General features: G+C 43.9%; 1 protein-coding gene across 14 annotated transcripts in view; it reads left to right on the forward strand.

The window, feature by feature from the left end:
- The window catches only part of ANK2 (ankyrin 2), a 333,329-nt gene that overhangs the window by 111,294 nt on the left and 199,601 nt on the right, over positions 1–22,434 (forward strand). For 5 of the 14 annotated variants that reach the window (XM_064149817.1, XM_064149818.1, XM_064149823.1 and 2 more), the window contains exon 1: positions 4,181–4,325. The exons of 4 other annotated variants lie outside the window; for them this stretch is intronic. In XM_064149817.1, coding sequence (XP_064005887.1) covers positions 4,245–4,325 — 81 coding nt within the window. In that variant the 5' untranslated portion in view covers positions 4,181–4,244. Of the gene's footprint in view, positions 1–4,053; positions 4,326–22,434 lie in introns of those variants that run through there. 5 more of the 14 variants (XM_064149801.1, XM_064149806.1, XM_064149793.1 and 2 more) reach the window with 4 other exon arrangements.

Below are 22,434 nucleotides of genomic sequence, written 5' to 3' on the forward strand. Positions count from 1 at the left end.
TTATTGCTACTTTTTTAAAGTTCAGATAGCACTGGTGCAGAATATGAAGGAAGGGCAAGGTGTAGGAAGAAGCTCTGGTTTAACCATAAGTTTCTAGTTTTTGTTGTTTATAATGATGGGACTTTAAACATCTTCAACTTAATTTCTGCTGCTGTTGAATTCAGTGGGAATAAAGCTGGCCTTGTAGGATTATTTTTTTTAGTTGTGGAAGTAACCAAGAATGATGCTAGAAGGAATTACTCTGGGAAAGAAAGATGATTTTCTATGAGGAAAGCATGCCTTCAGTAGTAGAAAAAGGGATGCTTATGACTGCCTGGCACTGTAGACATGCCTGAGCTAGTTACAAGGCCAACAGCTTCCACAGCAGCAGTGATCTGACTGCAGCTCCACAGAACTCAGTGCAAGCTTGCACCATCTGCCAACAGTTGTAAAGAGGACATTCTTCTCCAGCTTTGGTTTACATGCCTACAGGAATGCATTTGGGAGTGAGGGTCCTATATCTGGAGAATGCCCAAAGCTCAATAAGGAACCTTCCAGCTGACTGCACTTATCAAATTAAAGGCATTCAGTTAATCCTGCTGCCATTACTGCTAATGTGCTATAGGAAGCTTCTGGTGATGCTTGTGAGGAGCCTGTCCAGCATTTTGCTGAACAATTTTCAGGGAGTTGCTTCTCACTTCTGGTGCATAATCTCTTTTCAGCTCCATAAAGTAAATATAAGCTAAGTGGAATCCCCCTCATCAGAGCTGTGTTAAGGGAGGTAATTCTGTGTTTCTAACATGAAAGGTTGTTCACTGGAGTGTGATTCAGGTGTTGTGTGGATTAAGGCACTTCAGCTAAGCACTGGACTCAGGTGTAAGGAATATGGGCCTTGAAACTATATAAGTGACAGGATATACCTGTGGGAAGTTTCCCTACACTCACCTACCTGAGCATCTAAACCCTCAGTCATGGGAGATGCCTGATCATCAGTTACCACTGATCCTGCACCGTGGGTCAACAGATATGGGTTGGAGATCTGTTACCTCTTTTCCAAAGTGCTTAGGGATGATTGTGTGTGTCTGTTCCAAGTGGATTAAAAATTACTTTCTGTGCAATTCTTAGTATTAGAAATTTAATTAATCATAGAATCAGTCAGGGTTGGTAGGGACCACAAGGATCATCTAGTTCCAACCCCCCTGCCATGGGTGGGGACACCCTACCCTAGATCAGGGTGTCTGTGTACTTTTTCAACTAATCAGCTTTGCTTTGTGAAGGAAATTAAGTCCACAGGCAAGAATAATTTTCCTCCTAGTTTTAAATAAGGAGGGAACACTGTCAAACAGTGTTGGATATTTAGAACTTAGAGGGGTGCTTGGGCATTTCTGTGAGACAGCTTGTGTGGTTTTTAGACCTGCTGTCAACTCACATCAGCTGTGATTCCCTGATTGGTTAGATTAGATTTGGTTTTGTGCTGCTTTTCTGGGACTATGGGCAATGAAGAGTGCTGAGGTGTTGTTACTAAGCAAGAACATTTGGTTTTCTTTGACTACACCTAGAAATGTGTTGCCAAAGGTGAGTGCTCAGAATTTGGGGACCTGAGCTAAGAGCAGTTGAAGATAATGAGTAAATTTGTGCTTGTGAGTTTGTGCTGGTTGTAGCTCACATCAATAAGGTTCTGAGATATTTGTCACTATAGGCTTCTTCAGTGTTCTGTTTTGGGCGCTGTCACCATACAGTTGGTGTCACACTGCTCTCTCTGCAGTCTAGCTTTCTAGCTAACCACATCTTAGTTCACTCAATATTTTGACCCTGGTGTGGACGTATATGAGGATGGTGTACAAATAACTAGAAGACTTACATAATGAAGTTGAAAACCCTCCTCTTTCTCACTTCTTTCTCACACCTTACAGCCTGAACTTAGCACAGCTGTCTCCCAGGGGCACTGGCCTTTTGCTGCTTGTGGTGACTCCCCATGACTTCTTCCTTTCACAAGGCATCAAGCCTTCAATCACACAAATCTCTCAGGAAAATCTACCCCTTTTCCTGTCTGTCATGGAATTCTCCTGCTATCCTGTTTCCTTAGCCTCTTCCAGCTTGATAACCAAAATAAGTGTAGCATTAAAAATGTGGTAATAAGTCCCATCTCTTCTAGGGGCAAAGGGAGAAGGGATGGATTTAGCTGACAGTGAGACACTGTGCTCCTTATCCCATTTACATCACTATATCAAGTTTTCAGACCTCTCATGTGTGATTTAAGTTTTCTTTGTATTTACATTCAGAAACAGCAGTGACTTTTTGGTTTAATTTTGCAAGAAATGTGATTTTAAGAAGAAAACACAGAACACATCATGGCCATAGACTTCAGCAACTTGCCTTAACTCAGGAATCACATCAGACAGACTGCAAAGGTGGAGTTTTGCGTTAAAAAAGGGCTGGGGAGGAGGATGAATTTGTGCAAAATTTGACTAACATGTGTGAGGGGGTGTGTGTGACCTCCTTCTTTCACAACATTTGTGTGCAGTGTGCTGCTTGTTTGTAGATGAAAAGAATATCCACATCGTTGCAGCTTTCACAACTGATTTCCATGACTGTCTGACGCTGATAACAAATGACTGCTGTACATCTTCCCCCAAAATACTCGGTCTGACTGTGATTGCAGCTCTAATTATGGCATAACAGATGCAGTGTTGTATAGCACCCACCTCCTTCAGGGTTTGGAGCTCCTTTTTTACATGAGCTATTTCTCTTGCCAGTGTAGAATTTACTACTGCTAGCAGTAACAAAGAAGTCGCCCTTAAAGTAAAGCGTGAGGATTTTCAGATTGTGACACTGCTGACATTGTTTGTGCTGCAGATGTTCATTGTGTCAGCAGCCAGCGATTGTGGGAGAGCCTATTCATGCCTCGCTGGGTCCTTTCCACGTTCTCCAACCTCTCCTCTGCTGAGTAAGCAGTTGAAGTGACTTTCTTCTTTTGTTCCGCGGCCTTCGCCGCTGTTTGAGAAGGAGGGGAAGTTATTTGGCTGTTTTGTTCACTTGTAAGTGGAGCAGGGTTTTTTTTCCTCTTCTGTTTAAGAACACATTTGCAATTCTCACATGCATTTACATGTGAATGTTGCTGTGTTGTTCTTTCAAAACAGGGAGGAGGTGATTTATTTTAGTAGTACAAACTATTGCCTTATGCTGTGCCAATCACGTTGCCATTGTCTGGTTTAATATCCACAGTGAATCATCTCTGAGACGTTACTGTCGAGGCCAAGTGCCTTGCTCACATGTGTGCGTTTTGAGAGGGGGGTGTGTGAGCAGCACGTGGGATGCCCGGGAAGCACCGAGCGTCCTTCCCTTACTACAGCCAGGCAGGGAGGAGCACTAGTGACTTGTCAGCAGCTGAGGAAACAGAGCACAACCCTTTCTCGCTGGAAATGCTTTCTGTTCTGAACCTCTTTTCTCCACAAATCTCTTAATTTCATGGCTCCTTTAGTAGCAAGCCTCTGCTCAACAAGTGTGCCAGGCCATGGAAAAGTCCACCACTGGATACTCATTCTCTCTGGCAAATGAAACAGAAGTTCACAGCATTAATTTTTCAGTGAGACTTTCACCTTCCAGAGCTCGTTTTGAGGGGAAACTGGTCACATACTGGCACGGGCTGCCCAGGGCACTGGTGCAGTCCCTGTCCCTGAAGGGGTTTAAAAGCTCTGTAGAGGTGGTGCAAGAGTGACATCGTTTAGTGGTGCCCTGGCAGTGCTTGGTTAATGGCTGCACTTGATGATCTTAAAGGTCTTTTCCACCCTAAACGGTTCTGTGCTGGAGGCACTTAAAAGAGACAGAGGAGTGGTGCTCAGGGACGCGGTTTAGCACCAGGCTTGGCAGAGGATAGACTCGGTGATGTTAAAGGTCTTTTCCAAGCCAAAGGATTCTGCGATTCTGACTGTCAGCTCACTGCAGCGGAGGCTGCACTAGGTGACCTTTGACGGTCTCTTCCACCTCAAACCATTCCATGACCCTAAGGACGTTTCTCCTCCGGAGCATTTCTCCTTCTCTGGGTGCACCCGTGGGGCAGAGCCGGGACAGCGCTCCGCCACCGCCTCCCGCCGTGCCCAGGGCTCCTCCGCCCCCCGCCCCGTCCCCGCTGCTGTTGCTGCTGTCACGGCAACGGCAACGGCACCGGCGCTGCGCCCGCCCCCGGCGGGTCCCACCCTCGGCAGGGGCTGGGCGGCTGGAGCCTTGCATGGCTCGGCTCGGCGTCGGCAGAGCCGTTCGTTAGGATGAACGAGGAGGCAGCCCAGAAGAGCGACGGCGGCGAGAAGTACAACGGCGGCAGCCAGCGGAGGAAGAGACCCAAGAAGGTGGACCAGAGGCGGCGGCAGGCAGCGGGGCGGGCTCGGAACCGACTCCCAGCATCTGCGTTCCCTGCCCTGGGCTATAGAACCAAGGGCAGGTAGCGCAGGATGGCCGGGATGAGATCGGGGAGGCGGTGGGAGCGCGGTGCAGCAGTTGACACAACACGAAGGGGTGCGGCGGGGGCCGGTGGTGGTCAGTAGCCTGGTAGCCAGCTTGCTGGTGCTCCTCAGGCGAGGGGCTCAGCCGTGTTGTGACTGAAATGACTGGGCAGGCAGGGGCTTTGCTTCTGTCTGGATTTTGCATTGGTTGTTTTGTTCGGTTGAAGTTGGTGTCATGAGGCAGAGGATGCCTCTCGGCGCGGGTTTCCCGGTGCTCGCTGTGAGGATGAAGACAGTTGGGTTTGACTGTAGAGATGAAACCTGCACATGATGGGAGTGACTCGTGTGCTTCTGTCCCTAGTTCTTCAAGCTGTTAACGCCGATGCTGCTTTATAAACATTTAGCTGACTTTGCCAGAGACGTTGCTCAGACTGGATTATGAGCAACCAGAGGGAGATGAGCTGCCGCCTTTTTTACCAGCTGTGGCAATTCATTGATGCTAATGAGAAATAATTGGATATAAATGTGAATTGCCCAGCCACACCCAATTTCCAGGGCACTTTCTCTGTGTGTCCTGTCTCTCTTTCAGACATGGTTGATTTACATTGCATAGCATGCCCCCTCCTAGAGGTAATTCCTTTTTAATGGCTTTAATTGCAGGCAGCTATTTGTGTTTGGGTTTTCTCTCCGGTTAGGAGGAAAAATGTCGGTGCTTCTGCATAATTATGACGCAAGTTGGTTTATGGTTAGTCCTCTGCCTCCTCTTCTTTAATCTTAATGTGCATAGAAGGAGATACCCCACTGAAATGTGTGAGACTGCTTGCAGGGTGAGGAAGAAATTAATCCATACAAAGCATATTCACTATGATGGATTCTGCAGCCCCTCCTTTTGCATAGAATTTACATTTTAACCAACGTTGCACATGAGCAAGACACATTGCTACTAATGGCAATACACTGTAGAGTAGAGAGAGTCACCTTAGGACTTCTGGGCTTTGACCTGGTGAAGGAAAGCTGTTTTGCAATATGTGACACTTAGGTCCTGGTTTATCACTGGGAAGATTCTGTACCTATAACCGTAAGGGCGTAAAACAATCCAGTCTAAGCAAGAAAATGAACAAAAACATCCTCACCCCACCCCACTGTGCTTGGAACATTGCCTGGATCTCCACACAGTGGGGGATTTTATATAGCATGTTGCCCTTATATTTAAGCACAACCGAGCAGCAGAGGGAATATCTGCTTTGACTTACCTCTGAATTTAGAAGATGTGTTTGTGTGGGTGTGTAAATCCATATGAGGAAGCAGAAAATCAAATGATCAACTGCATAGCTCGTTCATTTGACTGTTAGATAACCTGGGAACAATACTGTACTAGCAGAGAGGTCTGGAAGAGCTGAGGAATCAGTGTGGGTGTTCCTCTCTCTTCATCTTTATCCATGTATATGTGGTCTTCACTTTTACTGTTGTTTTCTAAGTCATGTGGCCCAGGGCCTTTCAAAGTTGAAACACAATTATAAGCCACTGCTGCCAGATGAATGTTTAGAAAGCATCTTTGGTCTTGAGTCTTCACATTCAGTCCATCAGCAGCTGATGCACATGCATTTTTCAGTAACATCCTATTTGAGTATCTCTTAAAAAGTTGTCTTTTACAACTAGACAGTCTTACTCAACATTTTTAATTGACAAGTGTAACCCAAACACTCTCATTTGCTCTACTTGGATGCAATAGATGTTGGTGCCTCAGCTGTTGGATTAGCTGTCCTCAAGATTTACCCTTAATGTCTTCATGAGGAAATACAGCTTCAGGCTTTAATATTAGTTTTTAAAGTCTAAGAATAATTTTCTTGAAACCTAGATTTTTTTTTTTTTTTAAATGAGAGATATCTTGGAATAGCCAAGAGTGCCAGAATTCCAGATTGAATTCCTCTGTGTTTAGATGAGGTAGGCACAATTTCTTTTGGGGACAGAGATGAAAATGCCACGTGCCAGAGCTCCAGAATCCAAAGTAACATAGCCTGTTTTCAGGTCCTGAACTACTTTTGCTGAAGGGAGCTGCATTGCGCCATCCAACATGCCCTCTATCTGTTCCATGGAAGTTGATCCCTTTTGTGTGGATAATTAAATATTAATTGAGCCAGATGAGTTTGATCTATGTATTGGGAGAGACAGAGAGAAACGTGTCTCGGGTCCAGGATTCAGCTGGATCTTTTGTATTCCAGCAGCGTGTCCTAACTAGGAAGACATGGAGGGATTTCTCTATTTCAATCAATGCCCTAGGGGTTTACTGCACAAACAATTAACAGTGAAAAGGCTTAAATTTTATCTTGATATAGGATGGGAAAACCGAAAAGGAGGAAATGACTGTTCACCCCAAACCAGCCTGAATCCTTGTGCTGGCATTTGTGGCTTTATGCATTCCACACAAGTGGAACTAAGTCACTGGGCTGCCTGAATAGGTTTGAGAATCCAGTGGTAGGGTTGTGTCCAGTTTTCCAGATGTCACCTTCACATGATAATGGGAGTATGGTGAAATCTGTGTTCCTGGGGAAAGCAATCATGCTAAATTTCTGGATGTGCTCTGCTAGGGACAGACATAAACAGAACAGCCTTGTTTTGTTGCTGGTGTAACTGTATGGAAATTCAGCAAGAGCAGCACCTGAAGGGTGCGCATTGGCCTTGTATTCCTATTTCTGTATCTGTGCTCCTATATCCTGTATGCTTCTAGCAGCACTGAGAGCAAAGGGTTTTCCAGAAGCCACAGGTTCTTGCTCCACTGATCATAAAGCACACACAGTTGATGGATCAATGTGAAAATGATCTCGTTTAGCTTGCTGCAGAACTCCAGTTTTGTTGCTTGCTCATTCTTTAAAATAATGAAGAGCTTGGCGTCAGCCTTGTACCGTGAAAGACTTGGAGGAAGTTGTAATGCTGATTTAAAGGAAGATAAATGAGGCTTCTTCCTCTAACCTAAGCATCATTCCCGTTTTAAATGAGTCTATGGAAAAAATGAAATTGGATGTGGTAGGTGAGGTTCTCCCAGTGGAAGCTGTACACTTGCTAATGGAACCTCTACAGTGTTCAAACTAATGCTTTTAAGTAATTCTGATTACTTAAGACTATTAATTCCATGTATCAGGTAATTGAGATTCACTTTGGAATACAAGCAGAGTGTTGGTCACCTGTGTTCAAGAACGGGAACCCAAATGCACACACAGCATGGCAGAGAGGGACCGCTTAGGGAGAGAGAGCCTGTGGAGGGCAAAATCTAGAAGAGCTTGGCATTTATGTGTTAAAGCAAAGGTTCTGAGGGGAGAAGGAAATGAAGTTTTAATAGGTTTGGGCAGGTAAAGGGCCAAGAGAAACTTGATTAATTATGAATGAGATGTGATTTCTCTAACATGTGCAACAGAAGGAGGTTCCTCTCCCTCCCACCCTCCTGTGTTTTCACCTGCATCATTGATGGTGCTGTAGTATTACACGTCAGCTTAATTGATGGGAAACGTGGCTGTGAAAGTCTTTGACAATGATTGTTTACCTGGGTAGTTCACTTTTCCAGCTACCAAATGTAGTGGAAAATCGTATGCCATCAGAAGAAGAATATGACCTGGTGTCCATCTCTGCCTCGAATCAGTATGGGGCCTTGTATCACAGCAGTTCCAATCTGCTGCATGGCATTCCCTCTAAATGGCCTTCATTTCACACTGGCAGAGTCCCACTTAGCCTGCTCCAGTTGCTGCTGTTTCCTTGCTATCCCATCATTACTGGTGACAGACAAATAGCTGTTCTATGTGATGATGCAACCAAGATGAAATCATATCTCTTAAGAGAGATCATGTCCTCCTGCTTTAGAGAAGAGAAGGTTTGCCTTCAATAGGTACACGGCAAACTGAACAGGCAGAAGGAGCTAATGAAAAAACTCTTTTTTTTCTTTAATGTAGGACTAGGACATCTAAAAGGCTTTATCTCAAAGCAAAAGTGTTTGTTTTAAGTTAACCAAACTCATTGGTGTTTAACATTGTTAATGTTATTAGTAATGTAGTTTCTGTAGGTCTGGAAGGTTTTACTCTTCTTTGAGCTGAACCAGAGAACTGGACCTATCTTGCTTGCAGCTGAGTTAACAATAGTAAACAGAGAAAAGGTGCTAGAACTTGCTTAGGAAAGAGAATAGATGGAGGAAAAGGCAAACTCATTCTTGGGTCTGGGAAGTAAGAGATAAGTTCAAAAACTGAATGTTAGGCTCAGAGATATTCCAAAAGTCTGTGCTGCGGTTCAGCGTGGTTTGTGCTGTCATAAGTCTGATGCAACTCCACTCATATTCTTGCGTTACTGAGATCAGGTTCTGCTTGTTCCCTTCGCTGCCTCTTCCTATCACAAGGCATCCAGCACACTTTGTGCCAGGTATAAAACTAACATCATAGCTGCAAAGGCATTGATGTATTTTTATTTCTCCCCTTCCTTGCCTGTTTTCTCTTGCTTTAGTTGTTATGTGTAGTGATGACAAAATGAAAATGCTGCATGTTTATCTCGCTGTGAGATAAAACACCTTGCTCCATTGTCACTGGTTGCCACAGAGCAACCATCCTTTTGAGGATTGCATCAGCACAACACTCTGTGCTTCTCTAACAGCAGCCCCGTGGTGGTTGACACTCTGGAGAAATAATTTCCATTTACTTACAGCAATGAGGCAGGGAAAATAATGATGGGAGATGTAGCTGAACATCTGGACTACAGCATTTTGTATTGTCCTTGTGGGTGTTTTCCTAGTGTTGTAAAGTGTGTTGGACATCACACAGCTCAGCCTGGCTTTTCTATGTCTTTATGCCCTGATGTAACAAGATCACCTAAAGCATTATTGGACTCTGTTGTGCTGATGGCATAAGCAATGAGCAAGTCTTAGAACTGACACAACTGCTCAGGAGGTTATTACATTTATTCATTGTGTGTTTTAAAATGAATATGTTTGAAATGTAGGGATTTTTTTTGACAGATCAATGGGACTCTACAAAGGGTTGGAGCTATGTTAGTGTATTAGCAGATTTGTGCAAGTGCTACATTTCACAGATTAAATCCTGAGAAGATAACAAGGAGGAAATAATCTGGATAAGAGTGGTGAGTTTTATGCAGCCCCACGTGATGTGTGGAGCCTGCACCCGCCTGCCAGGCGTTCTGGGCTCCTGATTTATCATTCACAGTCCTTGCTCATTTTCACCAGTGTTTGGCAAACATCAACTGAGTCAGAGAAGCACATCCCTTTTTCCCCAGCCAGCTTCCTTTTCTCCCTGCAGGATGCCTGGGGCTGTCAAGTATCACACACGTTGTATCGCACCGCACATCTTGCAGCCCTGTCACGCGTTCCTGCAGGCCTTTGGTGACATGGGCTGAGCTGGGCTTTCAGGCAGCAGCTTTAAGCTGCCTGTCCCAGCTCTCTGGGGATACTGAGGTCCATGCTGGAGGCAGCCATGTGTTCTGTCTCTGCCTCCCCTCCTGCTGGGGATGCTTCAGTGTATGTATGATGGAAGAGCATTTGGGAGAAGAGTTTTAATAAGATGAGTCAGTGAGAAGGCCTGATACTTATACCCATAGTGAGCATTCTCTCTGGTCTTCTGCAAATCACTGTTGTTTGTTTATTTGTTAAGTCTTACCCACTGAGCCAGTGCTGGACTGTTGCTGTCTTTGAGCAGTCTCCATTCAGCAGGATGTGCACGCAAGGCATTGACTGTCCAGCTGCCTGGGGTGTACCATAGCCCCTTGTGTTCTTCGACTCTCTTACCTGCCTGTCCCCATCTGAGATGCCATGGTTTGCGCAGTTCTGTGTCCCTATCTCCACTGGCCTGGCCGTGTTGATGCTTTGAGATGGCATTTCTGGCTAGGAAGTTTCTCCACTCTGCAAATTGAGATTGACATATGCAGCATGTAGATAGATATTTAGGCTAGACAGTGGGGGCCCTGGAGCTCTGAAGAGCAGGGAACAGAGGGAAGCCAAGAAAATAATAAGATGGCTGGGGGCTCTATATCCTCAATTATCTGCAGGAATTAATTATTTCCAAACCTTTCCTAGCTGATTAAGTGGGTTGCTTTTGTCTTGGTGATGGAAATTGCTGAGCTGAAAGTTTGAACTTACTGTTATTATTCCTACATGGTGTAGGAATAATTCAGTGTTTGAACATTTCATTTGCAGCAGAAATGTGCTGTGGTCCCACAGAAATTTAACATGGCTCCAGTCATTTTGCATTTTCTTATTTGTTTCCACTGATGTCATTGTGCTCAGGCACCAAATACAGAAGGCAGAAAAAAATTAGATAGAAACAGGCCAGTGTTAAATAAATGTAATTAATTTTCAAACTGATGTTACAGGCATTGCAAGTCAAATGTGTGGGCTTTGATTAGTCTTCCTCAAACCATCTGGAAATAAAAATTGCTCCTTGAGCACACCACAGTTTAGAGAGTAAAGGTAGATGCCTACCTGTATTCTCTCAGCCTGTGTGTGACTGCTTCCAGCTGGCCTGCAGTTGGCTTGCATGCAGGTAAACAATTTGTAACCTACTTCTCTTTTCTCCCGGCTTAGTTCACACACAGACAGAAATTCAGTCCATGAATGAGGTACTCTCTGGAGAACAGGACTGGCTCCTAAGGAAATGGTAGAGTAAATGCCAGTAATTGCAGCTTGAAATGATTTTCTAGGTTAAACAGCATAAAGGTTTCTGCCACGGGCAAGGCATTTCAGAAATGATTGGTTGCTTTTATTTGTTTCATCCATTCTGGGATGGCATGTGTTTATGTTCTGGTATAGTACTAGATCTGGGCAAACTGTGTGTGGATTTAAATTGGCACCAGGAACTCATAGATTCCTCCAGCAATTTAGTTTTATGATCAATTAAATCTGCTAATTGTTCCACTGTCTTTATAAGGCAGCCTTTGATGTATCTGTGACGCAGTTGAGGCAGTGAAGAACATTGGTGTTAGTTCTGAAAAATATAAATCAAAGTGTGAACTGATGGTGTTTGTAAACAATTTATACCCTTCTATAGAATAGAATCATAGAATCAACCAGGTTGGAAGAGACCTCCAAGATCACCCAGTCCAACCTAACACCCAGCCCTAGCCAGTCAACTAGACCATGGCACTAAGTGCCTCAGCCAAGCTTTGCTTGAACACCTCCAGGGATGGTGCCTCCACCACCTCCCTGGGCAGCCCATTCCAATGCCAATCACTCTCTCTGTGAAGAACTTCCTCCTAACATCCAGTCTATACTTTCCCCTGGCACAACTTGAGACTGTCCCCTTGTTCTATTGCTGGCTGCCTGGGAGAAGAGGCCACCCCCTACCTGGTTGCAATCTCCCTTCAGGTAGTTGTAGACAGCAATGAGGTCCCCCCTGAGCCTCCTCTTCTCTAGGCTAAACAACCCCAGCTCCCTCAGCCTCTCCTCATAGGGTTTGTGTTCCTGGCCCCTCACCAGCTTTGTTGCCCTTCTCTGGACATGCTCCACCATCTCAACATCTCTCTTGAATTGAGGAGCCCAGAACTGGACACAGCACTCAAGGTGTGGCCTGACTGGTGCTGAGTACAGGGGCACAATAACCATTTTTGTCTCATACTGCATTAAAAGTGATGTTGCTTTCCAGTGCCCAGAAGACTCTTCTGGCCTGTCTTTCTTTTAAACATTTTTTAGAGTCACAGAATCACAGAATGTTAGGGGCTGGAAGGGAGCTTGAAAGTTCATCCCCAGTCCAACCCTCCTGCCAGAGCAGGATCACCTATACCAGGTCGCCCAGGAGTGCATCCAGGCAGGTCTTGAATATCTCCAGAGAGGGAGACTCCACAGCCCCCCTGGGCAGCCTGTTCCAGTGCTCTGTCACCCTCACAGGGGAAAAAAAATTTCCTCATGTTTACATGAAACTTCCTACGTCTCAGCTTTCACCCCTTGCCCCTGGTACTGTCATTGGGCATTTAAAGTATCTAATGCATCTGACAACTCTCAGTGTCCCAGAGCCTGATGTCAATGTGTAAATGTCAAGAAACAGCAGCAGTTATTCATCACACAAACCATTCGGAACCTCTCTTGACCGTCCTGGTAGGCACACTGCTGTGATCCAATCCAGAAATGAGCAAATGGGCACAAACATCTGGAGAAGCAGGCTCTGGGTTGGGTATGCACATATTTGGGTGTGTGTCCTTCTGCCATATCACCCTGTTTGTGCCTGTTTATTTCTGTGCATGGCAACTGAGCACAGTGGGCCACAGTCTCTGCTGGGCGCTGACAGGGGCTCTGCCAGCTTTCATCAGCTGAGGATCTGCTCTCGTTGCTGTGTGTACCTATGCAACAAAGCAGTGGTGAAGATCAGAAAGCAGAAGCACTGAAACAGGCACAGATTTTCCAATCATTCTCTGAATCATGCTCATTAGCTTTGACATGCTGAAGAAAGGCGCTTTATGAGCTGGCATTTCCATATGTGCTGTAACTGCTTTACTCACACTGAGGGCAGAGCAATGACTGCAACATTCAAACAAACAAGGGAAGGAGAAGGATGGGAAATGCCTACTATGCCCTGGTTAAAGGTCACTTTCCTGCCAAAGACTAGCTGCTCTGGTTGAGGATCGTGGAGCTACTGGAGCTGCTGGTACTGGACGGTGTTGTGTGAAATCAAATGTAATGGATTAAATGTAGAGTTACATGTCTCCTTTGGTGTACTTCAGAGTTGGGGAGGGGAGGTGTGAATATTCTCCCCTTCTACCTTGTGTTCCCCCTATGAGAGACAAGGACAACTTTTGTTGTTGAATTTAATTTTAGTTAACTTCTTCAAATGGTGCAGAAGGTGCTTTGCAAGGAAGCGTTGGTGCTTGCAGAGCTTGGAAGTGGTTTGGAGGGGATTATGGTTAATGATATTTGAGGCTGTGTGTTTGTACACGCCTCCCTCTCCCCTGCTTGTCAGCATAACTGCTTTTTTCACAGCAACATCACCAACAGAAGCAGCAGGCTATGGCTTTCAATTGTGAAAGAGCTGCCAGGAGCTCATTACACACTAATGTATACTCTAAGATCCACGACTGTGCCTTTGCAGTGTAAGCTTAGGAGTGTGGCCTGTTTGAAGCAGAGCTGACAGCAATTAGGGGAATGATGTACAACAAACCTTTCCCAGAAATCATTGTGATCAACCAGTTACTACCTCTGAGCAGAAAGAATGCAGTCTGACTCAGATTAATGAATGGTATCCTGAGTGTTTTAGTGAATGGGCAGAACCATCCTGCTGGAAATCTCTTCTGCACAACGTAGCTTCATCCAAACGGAAAGCAGATACAGTTAATTGGGAACACAATTGCGTGGTAAATACAATTAAACAAAGTCACCTTTTTTTAATTGCTGTCATTGGAGTGACAAAGATAAGGTTGCAAGCTAGTGGAGTATGAATTTGAGGCAGCAACGCTTTGTGTGTCAGGTGTTGATGCTGGAGACCAGAGTTAGTGCAGTGTTCAGATAGGTAGATGATGTTTGGACTGGAACCTTTGTGCCTATCTGTTGTCTTGGGAGGGTTCTCTTTGGTGTCAAGTGACAGGGCTAGAGGAAATGGTTTCAAGCTGCACCATGAGAGGCTCAGCCTGGATATTAGAAAATATTTATTCACAGAGAAGGTTCTCAAACATTGGAATGGGCTACCCAGGGCAGCAGTGGAGTCACTGTCTCTGGAGGTGTTTAAGCAGCACGTGGGCCTGGCACTTACGGACATTGTTTCTGTGCTGGGTTGAGGGTTGGACTGAATGATCTTTGAGGTCTCTTCCAATGGGGGGTTTTCTGTGATTCACATGATGATGATGGTTTTGTTTCTGAAAGAGGGAACAAAATGGTTAACCTTTTGCTGAAGCTTTCTGAGAAAACAGGTGTAGGTCCTCTCTCCAAAAGAGAAGCCCTAGTGAGCACAGAGGGAAACCAAACACTTTAGACCAAGGTAGTTTCCAGTCTCCAAAGTCTTTACACAGCTGTGGCCCTTGTAATCTTGTTCAGAAATAAGTCCTGTGGCTGACGGAGTTGTAGGGTTGTGATTCTCTGTTCCAAGCCTGAGGGCACAGTTTGACAAGTGGAGTCACATGGCACTGACACCAGTTGAATCTGGGAGGGCTTGTCCTTCATGAGAACTGGGCTGAGAAGCTGGGCTGGGAGGAGAGAGAAGGTAGGGAGCTGTTTCTGGTGTGACAGCATCAGTACTTGATTAGATCATCAGAAAACTCTGGATCTTTTTCACTGTTATGTACTTATAAACCCCCTTTATTGGAAGAGTATGAAAAGCACATCATTATTTGGTGCTTTATTTTTTCTGTTGAAAATGTGATTTGTAGGAACACAAATGAAATGAGTGTGATTAACATTAATGCATGCTTCAACCAAGTGAGACTGGGCTGCCATTCTAATAATGGGGATATTAATCCACAGTCATTTTCTCAAATAGCATTTTTCATCGTTGCAGCTAATGTGCTGGGATTACTGCCTTGTGCTGCAGTCAGTTGCTTTGCAGTGGTTTGCCCAGGGCAGCCTCAGCACAAGTGCCAAAGCAAGAGTCCAGTGATCCTGAGCATTCCTGCTGTTCTTCCACTGCAGGAGACAACTTCAAGGACCTTTATTCCACACACACCTCTCTTTTTAAACATTTGCCTCTTCTCTTTGCTCTCCAGACCCTGTACTTTACACCTGAAGATCTTCTGAGCCTAAAGTATTTTCTCAGAGGTTACACAAAATACTCAGGGACTCATTCTGGTTGGTTTTAACATGAATATCTTGAAGTGTGCCCTGGAAAGCAGACCCTTATCTTAGCTATGTTCAGACAAACTCCATAGCTCATTTTCAGAGCCTAGGCCAAAGCTTGCTGGAGTTAATGGAAAGATTTGCACTGGCTTCAGTATTTTTGCTGCCCTCAATCATTTTGACTGATTGCCTTTTAATGGCTTTGAGACTCAGCCCATCAGAAATGAGTGATCATTTCCTTGTTTACCCTTGATGTTTATGTCTTGTAGCAACATTAATAGCTAAATGAGGGCTGATTTTAAAATATACTTAAAGCTTGGATTGATAAATTCTGTGGCCAAATCTTTAATCCTCCTCTGGAATATCTTTCCTAGTTACTTAGTAAAATGATCCAGATGGTTTTATTACACTAGTAATGATGACTGTTAGTAACTATTGATGCTTGTAGAAAACATATACCTTCAGTCCATTTCCCAGCTTGGGCTATAAAATTGACCAGGTACCTGTGGAAACAACAGATACCTTGCTGAAGCATGCCCATTCACCTTTAAAATGAAAAAGCAAGCAGCACTCAGCTATGACCTACCTGTATCTCAGCAGCAAGGATTGTGTAGAGGAACAATAAGTTTTTCCAGCAGTAAAGAAAATCTGAACATTAGCAGGACATGAGAAGTTCAAGATGAGCATGAATGAAATATGAATGGAAACTTATAGGGATGTGGTGGTAAACATCAGAAAGAATTGGGACAAGAAAATGAGAGTTCAAAGAATAGCACTAGTGGTAATGCAGCAAAATGAATTTGTGTATCAGCAACTTTATTTACAGATGAGTAAATTCTTACTCTGGAGAGGATGCTGCCTTTTACAGCACTCTTGTGTGCCAAATTTCACCTGTGCAGGCTTTGCTGTCAGAGCAGCAGAGAGAGGGTACGTTGCAGTGTGCTTCAAATAACTCTCAAGACCTTTAGTGGGGAATCCAAAGCCTGATCCTTCCTCTCTCACATGTCTTTGTAAAGGTCTTGAATGCAACAGCAAATATTTGAACTATCAATGTCAATATTTGTTCTGTTATAGGTATGGTAGAAGACTTTAAAATTCCTTTTTAATTAAATTCTGTCTTACAAACTATTTCAGAAGAGAAGTGAAAGAAACTTTCTTTATATTGATCTCGTTCAGCTTCTGTTTAAGTCAACATCAATCTTCAGGTTTGGCAACAAGCTAAGTTCAAGTGACTGCTGGAGAGGACCTTTGTCCTCTCCAGCCATGTAACATGTCACTCCATGTAGTGCTCAGTGATCTTTTTCTTTTGTTTTTTTGCTAGGGATGTTAAATGCCTTCAATGTATCTGTCTGCTTGAATAAAGAAATACTTCTTTGGCTGTTGTAAACGAAGAAATGTTTCTGTAGCCTCTGGGAATTTACTAACTGTAGAGGTTTCACCATTGCATTGCTGGCGTGCGAGATAGTCTCAGTGAAACAAAATTGAGACCCACAGAAGAGAAAATGATGGAAAGGTTCTTAGGAAAATTACTTGAAATTGAGAAAGGAAAAACTCTTGGAAGAGAATTGTGTTTTGTTTCTTAAAAATAGGGTTGGGTTGGGTTTTTTTTTGGTCAGCATCTCTGTTTTTAGACATAATCTTGAGGATAGGATTTATCACCCCCTTTCCTTCCTCTCTTCTCTTGCTATTATAAAAGAATATGCCTGAAATTTCTGTCTCACTTTGCTCGGCTGCTAGCCAGCTATTTAGTTCAGAATCTATTCAAGCTTTTGTCCTTGTGCATTGTTGGCATTGTTCCCCTTGTGCAGGTGCTGGGCTCCCTGCAGGAGGGTGGAACAGCAGGTGGGAGCACTCTGGACATCAACAGCCGCACCACCAAGATTAATGAGCAGCAGCTCTGCCACCCAGTAGCAGCTTCTCCATGCACCTTCTCAGCTTTTGCTACATGTTTGGGGTGATATGCTGATGTATGCATTTTAATACAGATTATCATAGAATGGTTCAAGTTAGAAAGAACCTCAGAGATCATCTACTCCAGCCTCCCTGCCACAGGCACGGATGCCTCTCAACTAGATTTTGTTGCTCAAAGCCTGATCCAACCTGGCCTTGAACAGCCCCAGGGAGAAGGCAGCCACAGTTTCCCTGGGCAGCCTATTCCAGAGTCTCACCACCCTCATACTGAGGAACTTCTTAAAATCCAGTCTAACCCTGCTCTCCCTCAGTTTCAAACCATTCCCCTTTGTCCTACTGCTAGACACTCCTATGAAAAGTCTCTCTCCATCCTTGCTGTAGGATCCTTTCAGGTACTGGAAGGCATCTTTAAAGTCTGCCTGGAGTGTTCTCTTCTCCAGGCTGAAGAACCCCAGCTCCCGCAGCCTATCCTCACAGCAGAGATGCTCCAGCATTTGGATTATCTTTGTGGCCCTTCTCTGGACTCACTCTAAGACCTCTGTGACCTTCTTATGATGGGGACACCAGAAGTGGATGCAGTATTGGAGGTGGGGTCTCTTTACTCAGAGCAAAGTAAAGGGCATAATGAAATGGTGTATCATTCCTCTAAAGCATAGGAGTGGTGAATAGTTCAGTGTTTATTCTAAGGAACACAGACAGAAGATTTGGACATTGCTTAATTGTTTAGAGTGCTTGAGATGGACAGAAAGAGCAGCAAAACTATTAGCAATCCTAAGTCATTTGTTTGGATAATGGACGTGTTTCTGGCAACACCTCAAAGATTGCTTCTTAAAACAAGCCGTAGGTGCTTCCATTCTGCACTGGTTATATTAAAAAGAGGAAGGTGCTGAGGAGGCAGAACAGCATGATGGCTTTTGTTACTCAGACTTTCTCTCAGTCTCTAAAATCAGGAATTGATCTAATCCCTGAGCTCTTGCTTTCCCATAGAGAATATGAAGTTGTGGAGTGGTTTTCAAACATCTTGTGGGATAAAGGCTTAATTGTCCATGTGCCTTTTGGTTTATCAGCTGTTCATAGAAAGCAGGGACTGAAGGAGTTCTTGGGTTTCAGAGCAAACATCATATTAAATATGTATGTGCGGTTTCTCTCACCTTTTCAAGGCTTCAGAGTTAACATCATATGCAGGACAAATTGCAGAGCTCTTGTGGCTTCTACAGCAGTGCCTCCAGCTACAAATATTTTGAAGAAATGTCTTTTATTTCCCAAAGTGGTGCAAAAGGGACAGAAAAAAAATGCAGACTGTCATGAATGGGACCTCCTCTCATCTAGTGCTATCAGGGGTAGCCTGTGAGTAATTTCACATCTCTAACATTCCCTCAGAATTTGTATTCTGTTGTAATTATATATTTAGCCTCCCCCCCCACAAAAAAAAAAAAAAATCACATTTTGCTTTAGAATATAAAGAAGAAATTAAACCCCAGTGTTTTGTGTAGTAAATTTTCAGAAGCCTTTTAGATCTGGGAACTCAAACCTCTTGTTTACTTTGGTGATTAGTGACTGAGAGGGAGCAGGAACTATGTCTGAGTTGGCCTCTGGATTAGGAAATCAAAATTCCCATGACTAAAGACAACCAAAAGACAGTAAGCACAAGGTGGGAACAGTAGGTACCTGTGCTGAACAACAGCCACAGAGGATAGGAAGGAAATGAGCAAGATTTGCCATAATTTGAGTAGAAATCAGCATAAATAAAACTTTTTTGATGGGACCAGCCCTGTCCACAAGCCCTTTGAGTATATATACAGGTAAAGCGCTAGAATATCCATGCTTTCATCTTTAGTCTTAACATTTTTGCAGAGTCTGATAGAACTCACTTGCCACCTTGTCAGTAAGGACTGGTCTGAAGCAGAGATGTTAGTGACTTGCACTGGAAGAGAATCTGGCTCTACCAGAAGACAAATTACTTCCTCTAAGTTTGACTTTTGGAAGTAATTTAATTTTGACACTAGAATTAGGAACTTGCTGATGAAATCTGCAGGGATGAGAAGGGCAGAACAGAGGAAGAATGAAGAGAGATGAAAGGTACTAGTACAAAACACCAGATTGTGCAGTTTTAGCTTAATGACATTTTCTGCTGTGGTCTTGGATCTTGGTGTTTTGGAAGTCAGAAGCGAGAATGCCCTTAATGTAATGTAGCTGATTACAGAATAAAGATGAGCCACACATTTGGTATGCCATAAAAAGGCAATTTTGTGGTAATATCAAGTGAATCTTTTCAGCAGAGATGGTGAATGTCAGCGGTGTTGTGCAAACTGCTGCTGACATCTCATCTGTAACAATATGCAGAATTTGATAACCTGGACTTTACAGAGATGATCTCAAAGCAAAGGCCGTGGAGGAGGCTGGGAAAAGGAGCCTGTTTTGTTAGAGATGAAAATGTTAGTGGAGATGGTAAATGGTTATAAATTCTCTGTGATTAAATTTAGACCTGAAGTTACACTGCAACCATTAGATTAATGAACTTTTGGAGGAGCTCTCTGCTAAGAGAATAGGGGCAAGGAAGTTCCCTGGTTTAGTGCAGAGTTAAATAAATGTCTGGTTAGGAGTGGATGATGCAATATCATCCCTCTACTCTGCCCTGATGAGGTCAGATCTGGAATATTATGTCCAGTTTTGGGCCCCTCAGTTCGAGAAGGACTGCTTGAAATAGTCCAGTGCAGAGCCACGAAGATGCTGAAAATGGTGAAACATTTCCCTGCTGAGGAAAGGCTGAGGGATCTGGGGCTCTTCAGCTGCGAGAAGAAGACTGAGGGGTGCCCTCATTCAGGTTGATAAAGATGTGCAGGGCAGTGTCAGGAGGACAGAGCCAGGCTCTGCTCAGTGATGTCTGATGATAGGACAAAGATTAATGAGGGCAAGCTGGAGCAGAGGAGATTCCACAGGAACAGAAAGAAAAACATTTTCACTGAGGGTGCTGGAGCCCTGGAGCAGGCTTCCCAGACAGATTGTGGAGTTTCCTTCTCAAACCTGCCTTTGTGTGTTCCTATGTGACCTACTCTAGGTGATCCTGCTCTGGCAGAGCAGTTGGACTGGATGATCTTTTGAAGTCCCTTTCAACCCCTGATGCTCTGTGATTCTGTGATCAGGAAGCTGGACCTGAGGACCAAAGACATCTCATGTGTGTCAAGTTGGAAGCTCTCTGGAAACAAACTAGATAAGAGCAGGTCTCCTTGCCTAGAAGACCTGCTGTTCATTTTGTTGTTGCACAGCCGTCCCAGGCAAGAGAGTGCCTTATTTTCTGTTTTTCACAGGTTTACCAGGAGACTTAGTTCATTCATGTCTCTTGAGTCTGGATAGCATCAAAAAGAAATGTTTTTATAGTTCAGCCATTTGAGATAAAGTCCCTAATCCATGCCATAACCCAATAATACAGTTGAGATTTTTCTTTCCTACCTTTGCTGATATTTTTGCTTGACAGGATATCCTTGCCAGTCTTTTTGCTTTCGTTCTGTTTTCTTCAGTCTATTAGAAACCCTTTAGCAAGCAATTTATTTTTTCCCCATTCTGAGGGTCAAAGTTGCCTGTACATTTCACTGCAGGGTGTTTTATGTTTAGATATGCTAGTAGCATTTGAAATAGACTCCTTCTGCACCCTCACTCTCTAGACACAACCACTCTTAACACTTAGTCCTGCTTCTCTTTTCAAAAAGCCTGTTCAGATGTACTTTGAGTACTGTACTTCTGTTAAAGATTTCCAGATCGCTTTCTCCTTTTGAGAAGAGGTGGATGACTGGAGCAAGTCTAGGGTTTCAGCTCCTCCACAATGACCAGTATAATCTGAATAGTGCTCTGTTAAGCCAGGTGCTGTTTTATTTGCTGCTATGCCTAAACAGGGTAAATGGCATTTGGATTCATTTAGGTTGCTTGACAAAAGAGGAAGGCTATAAAGCAGCATGATATTTTATTTCTTTTGGTATGTAGTGAGTAGATGGTTTGAAATGTAATCTAATTCTCCCTCAGGGTCATTAGTCTTCTGTATTCACAGAATCACAGAACATTAGGGGTTGGAAGTGATCTCAAAAGGTCATCTAGTCCAACTGCCCTGCCAGAGCAGGATCACCTAGAGTAGGTCACACAGGCAGGTTTTGAATGTCTCCAGAGAAGCAAACTCCACAGCCTCTCTGGGTAGCTCATTCCAGTGTTTTGTCACCCTCACAGTGGAAGGGTTTTTCCTTCTGTTCCCATGGAACTGCCTCTGCTCCAGCTTGCCCCCATTGCCCCTTGTCCTGCCATTAGACATCATTGAACAGAGCCTGGCTCCATCCTTCTGGCACTGCCCTGCACATCTTTATTGTCATGAATGAGGTCACCCTCAGCCTCCTTCTCTCCAAGCTGAAGAGCCCCCAGCTCTCTCAGCCTGTCCTCATAAGCCAGGTCTTACTGTTCAGAGTACCTTAGGCATGATTTTTTTGTCTACTCTATATTTGCATTTGTGTGTTCATTGGAACCCATATACATATCTGATTCTCAGCCTTTACATAAACCAAAAGTAATTCATGTTTAAAAGCCCTAAGAGAGTTTTCAAAGAGTTCATATCAGTTTAGCTCCATTTCTGTAACTGTCCCCTGGTAGCTCAATCAGTGCACATTTATGTGTGTGTGTCACCTCAGAAATGTGGTGTAGAAGATGCTGAGAATATTAAGTAAGGGTAGCCTGCTAATCACACCAACTTTAAAGGATATTATGATGTTACTGAGCCTTTTCTGAAGTCCCAGGCCACAATCTTTTAATTCCTTTTGGTAAAATGATATTTAACTGTTTTTGCTGTGCCATTTGAGCATGAATAATAGTGTTTATAAAGTCTGTCTTGGAGAGAAGTTCTATTATTTGATAACAGCTTTCATAGCGAGGTATGGATGTGCTGATTCTGGTTGTTATTTGCAGACAGGAAATGCAGAGATTGACTTTGTGATAGCTGTAATAAAAGTTATAAATAAGGAAGACCAAGAAATGTTGAGACATACTGAACAGCTTCCCTGAAATATGTGTTGATACACATAGGGTGTGTGTGTGTGTGTGTGTGTTTATTTTTCCTGCAGGCAGTTTAGTTCAAGAGATTTCTGCAACTCATCTGCTTTGGAGTCTTGAGCCGTTTAAAACCATTGCTGTAAAATATATGCCCTCTGCTGTCCAAACTGTGTGTCAGGCCTTCCGAAGGGTGTCAAGAAGGAAGCAGTGTCTTCATTTCCAAGGTGAAGTGGCAGATCCTGGAGTTGTGGCTAAGCAAAATGTCAAGTTTTAGTCTCAACTTAAAGATGTATGAGGGGTACAGACCTACCCAAATGCTTCACTGATGTAGGACAGAGCAGCTCC

The sequence above is a fragment of the Pogoniulus pusillus genome, chromosome 10, assembly GCF_015220805.1.
Source record: "Pogoniulus pusillus isolate bPogPus1 chromosome 10, bPogPus1.pri, whole genome shotgun sequence".
Lineage (NCBI taxonomy): Eukaryota > Metazoa > Chordata > Aves > Piciformes > Lybiidae > Pogoniulus > Pogoniulus pusillus.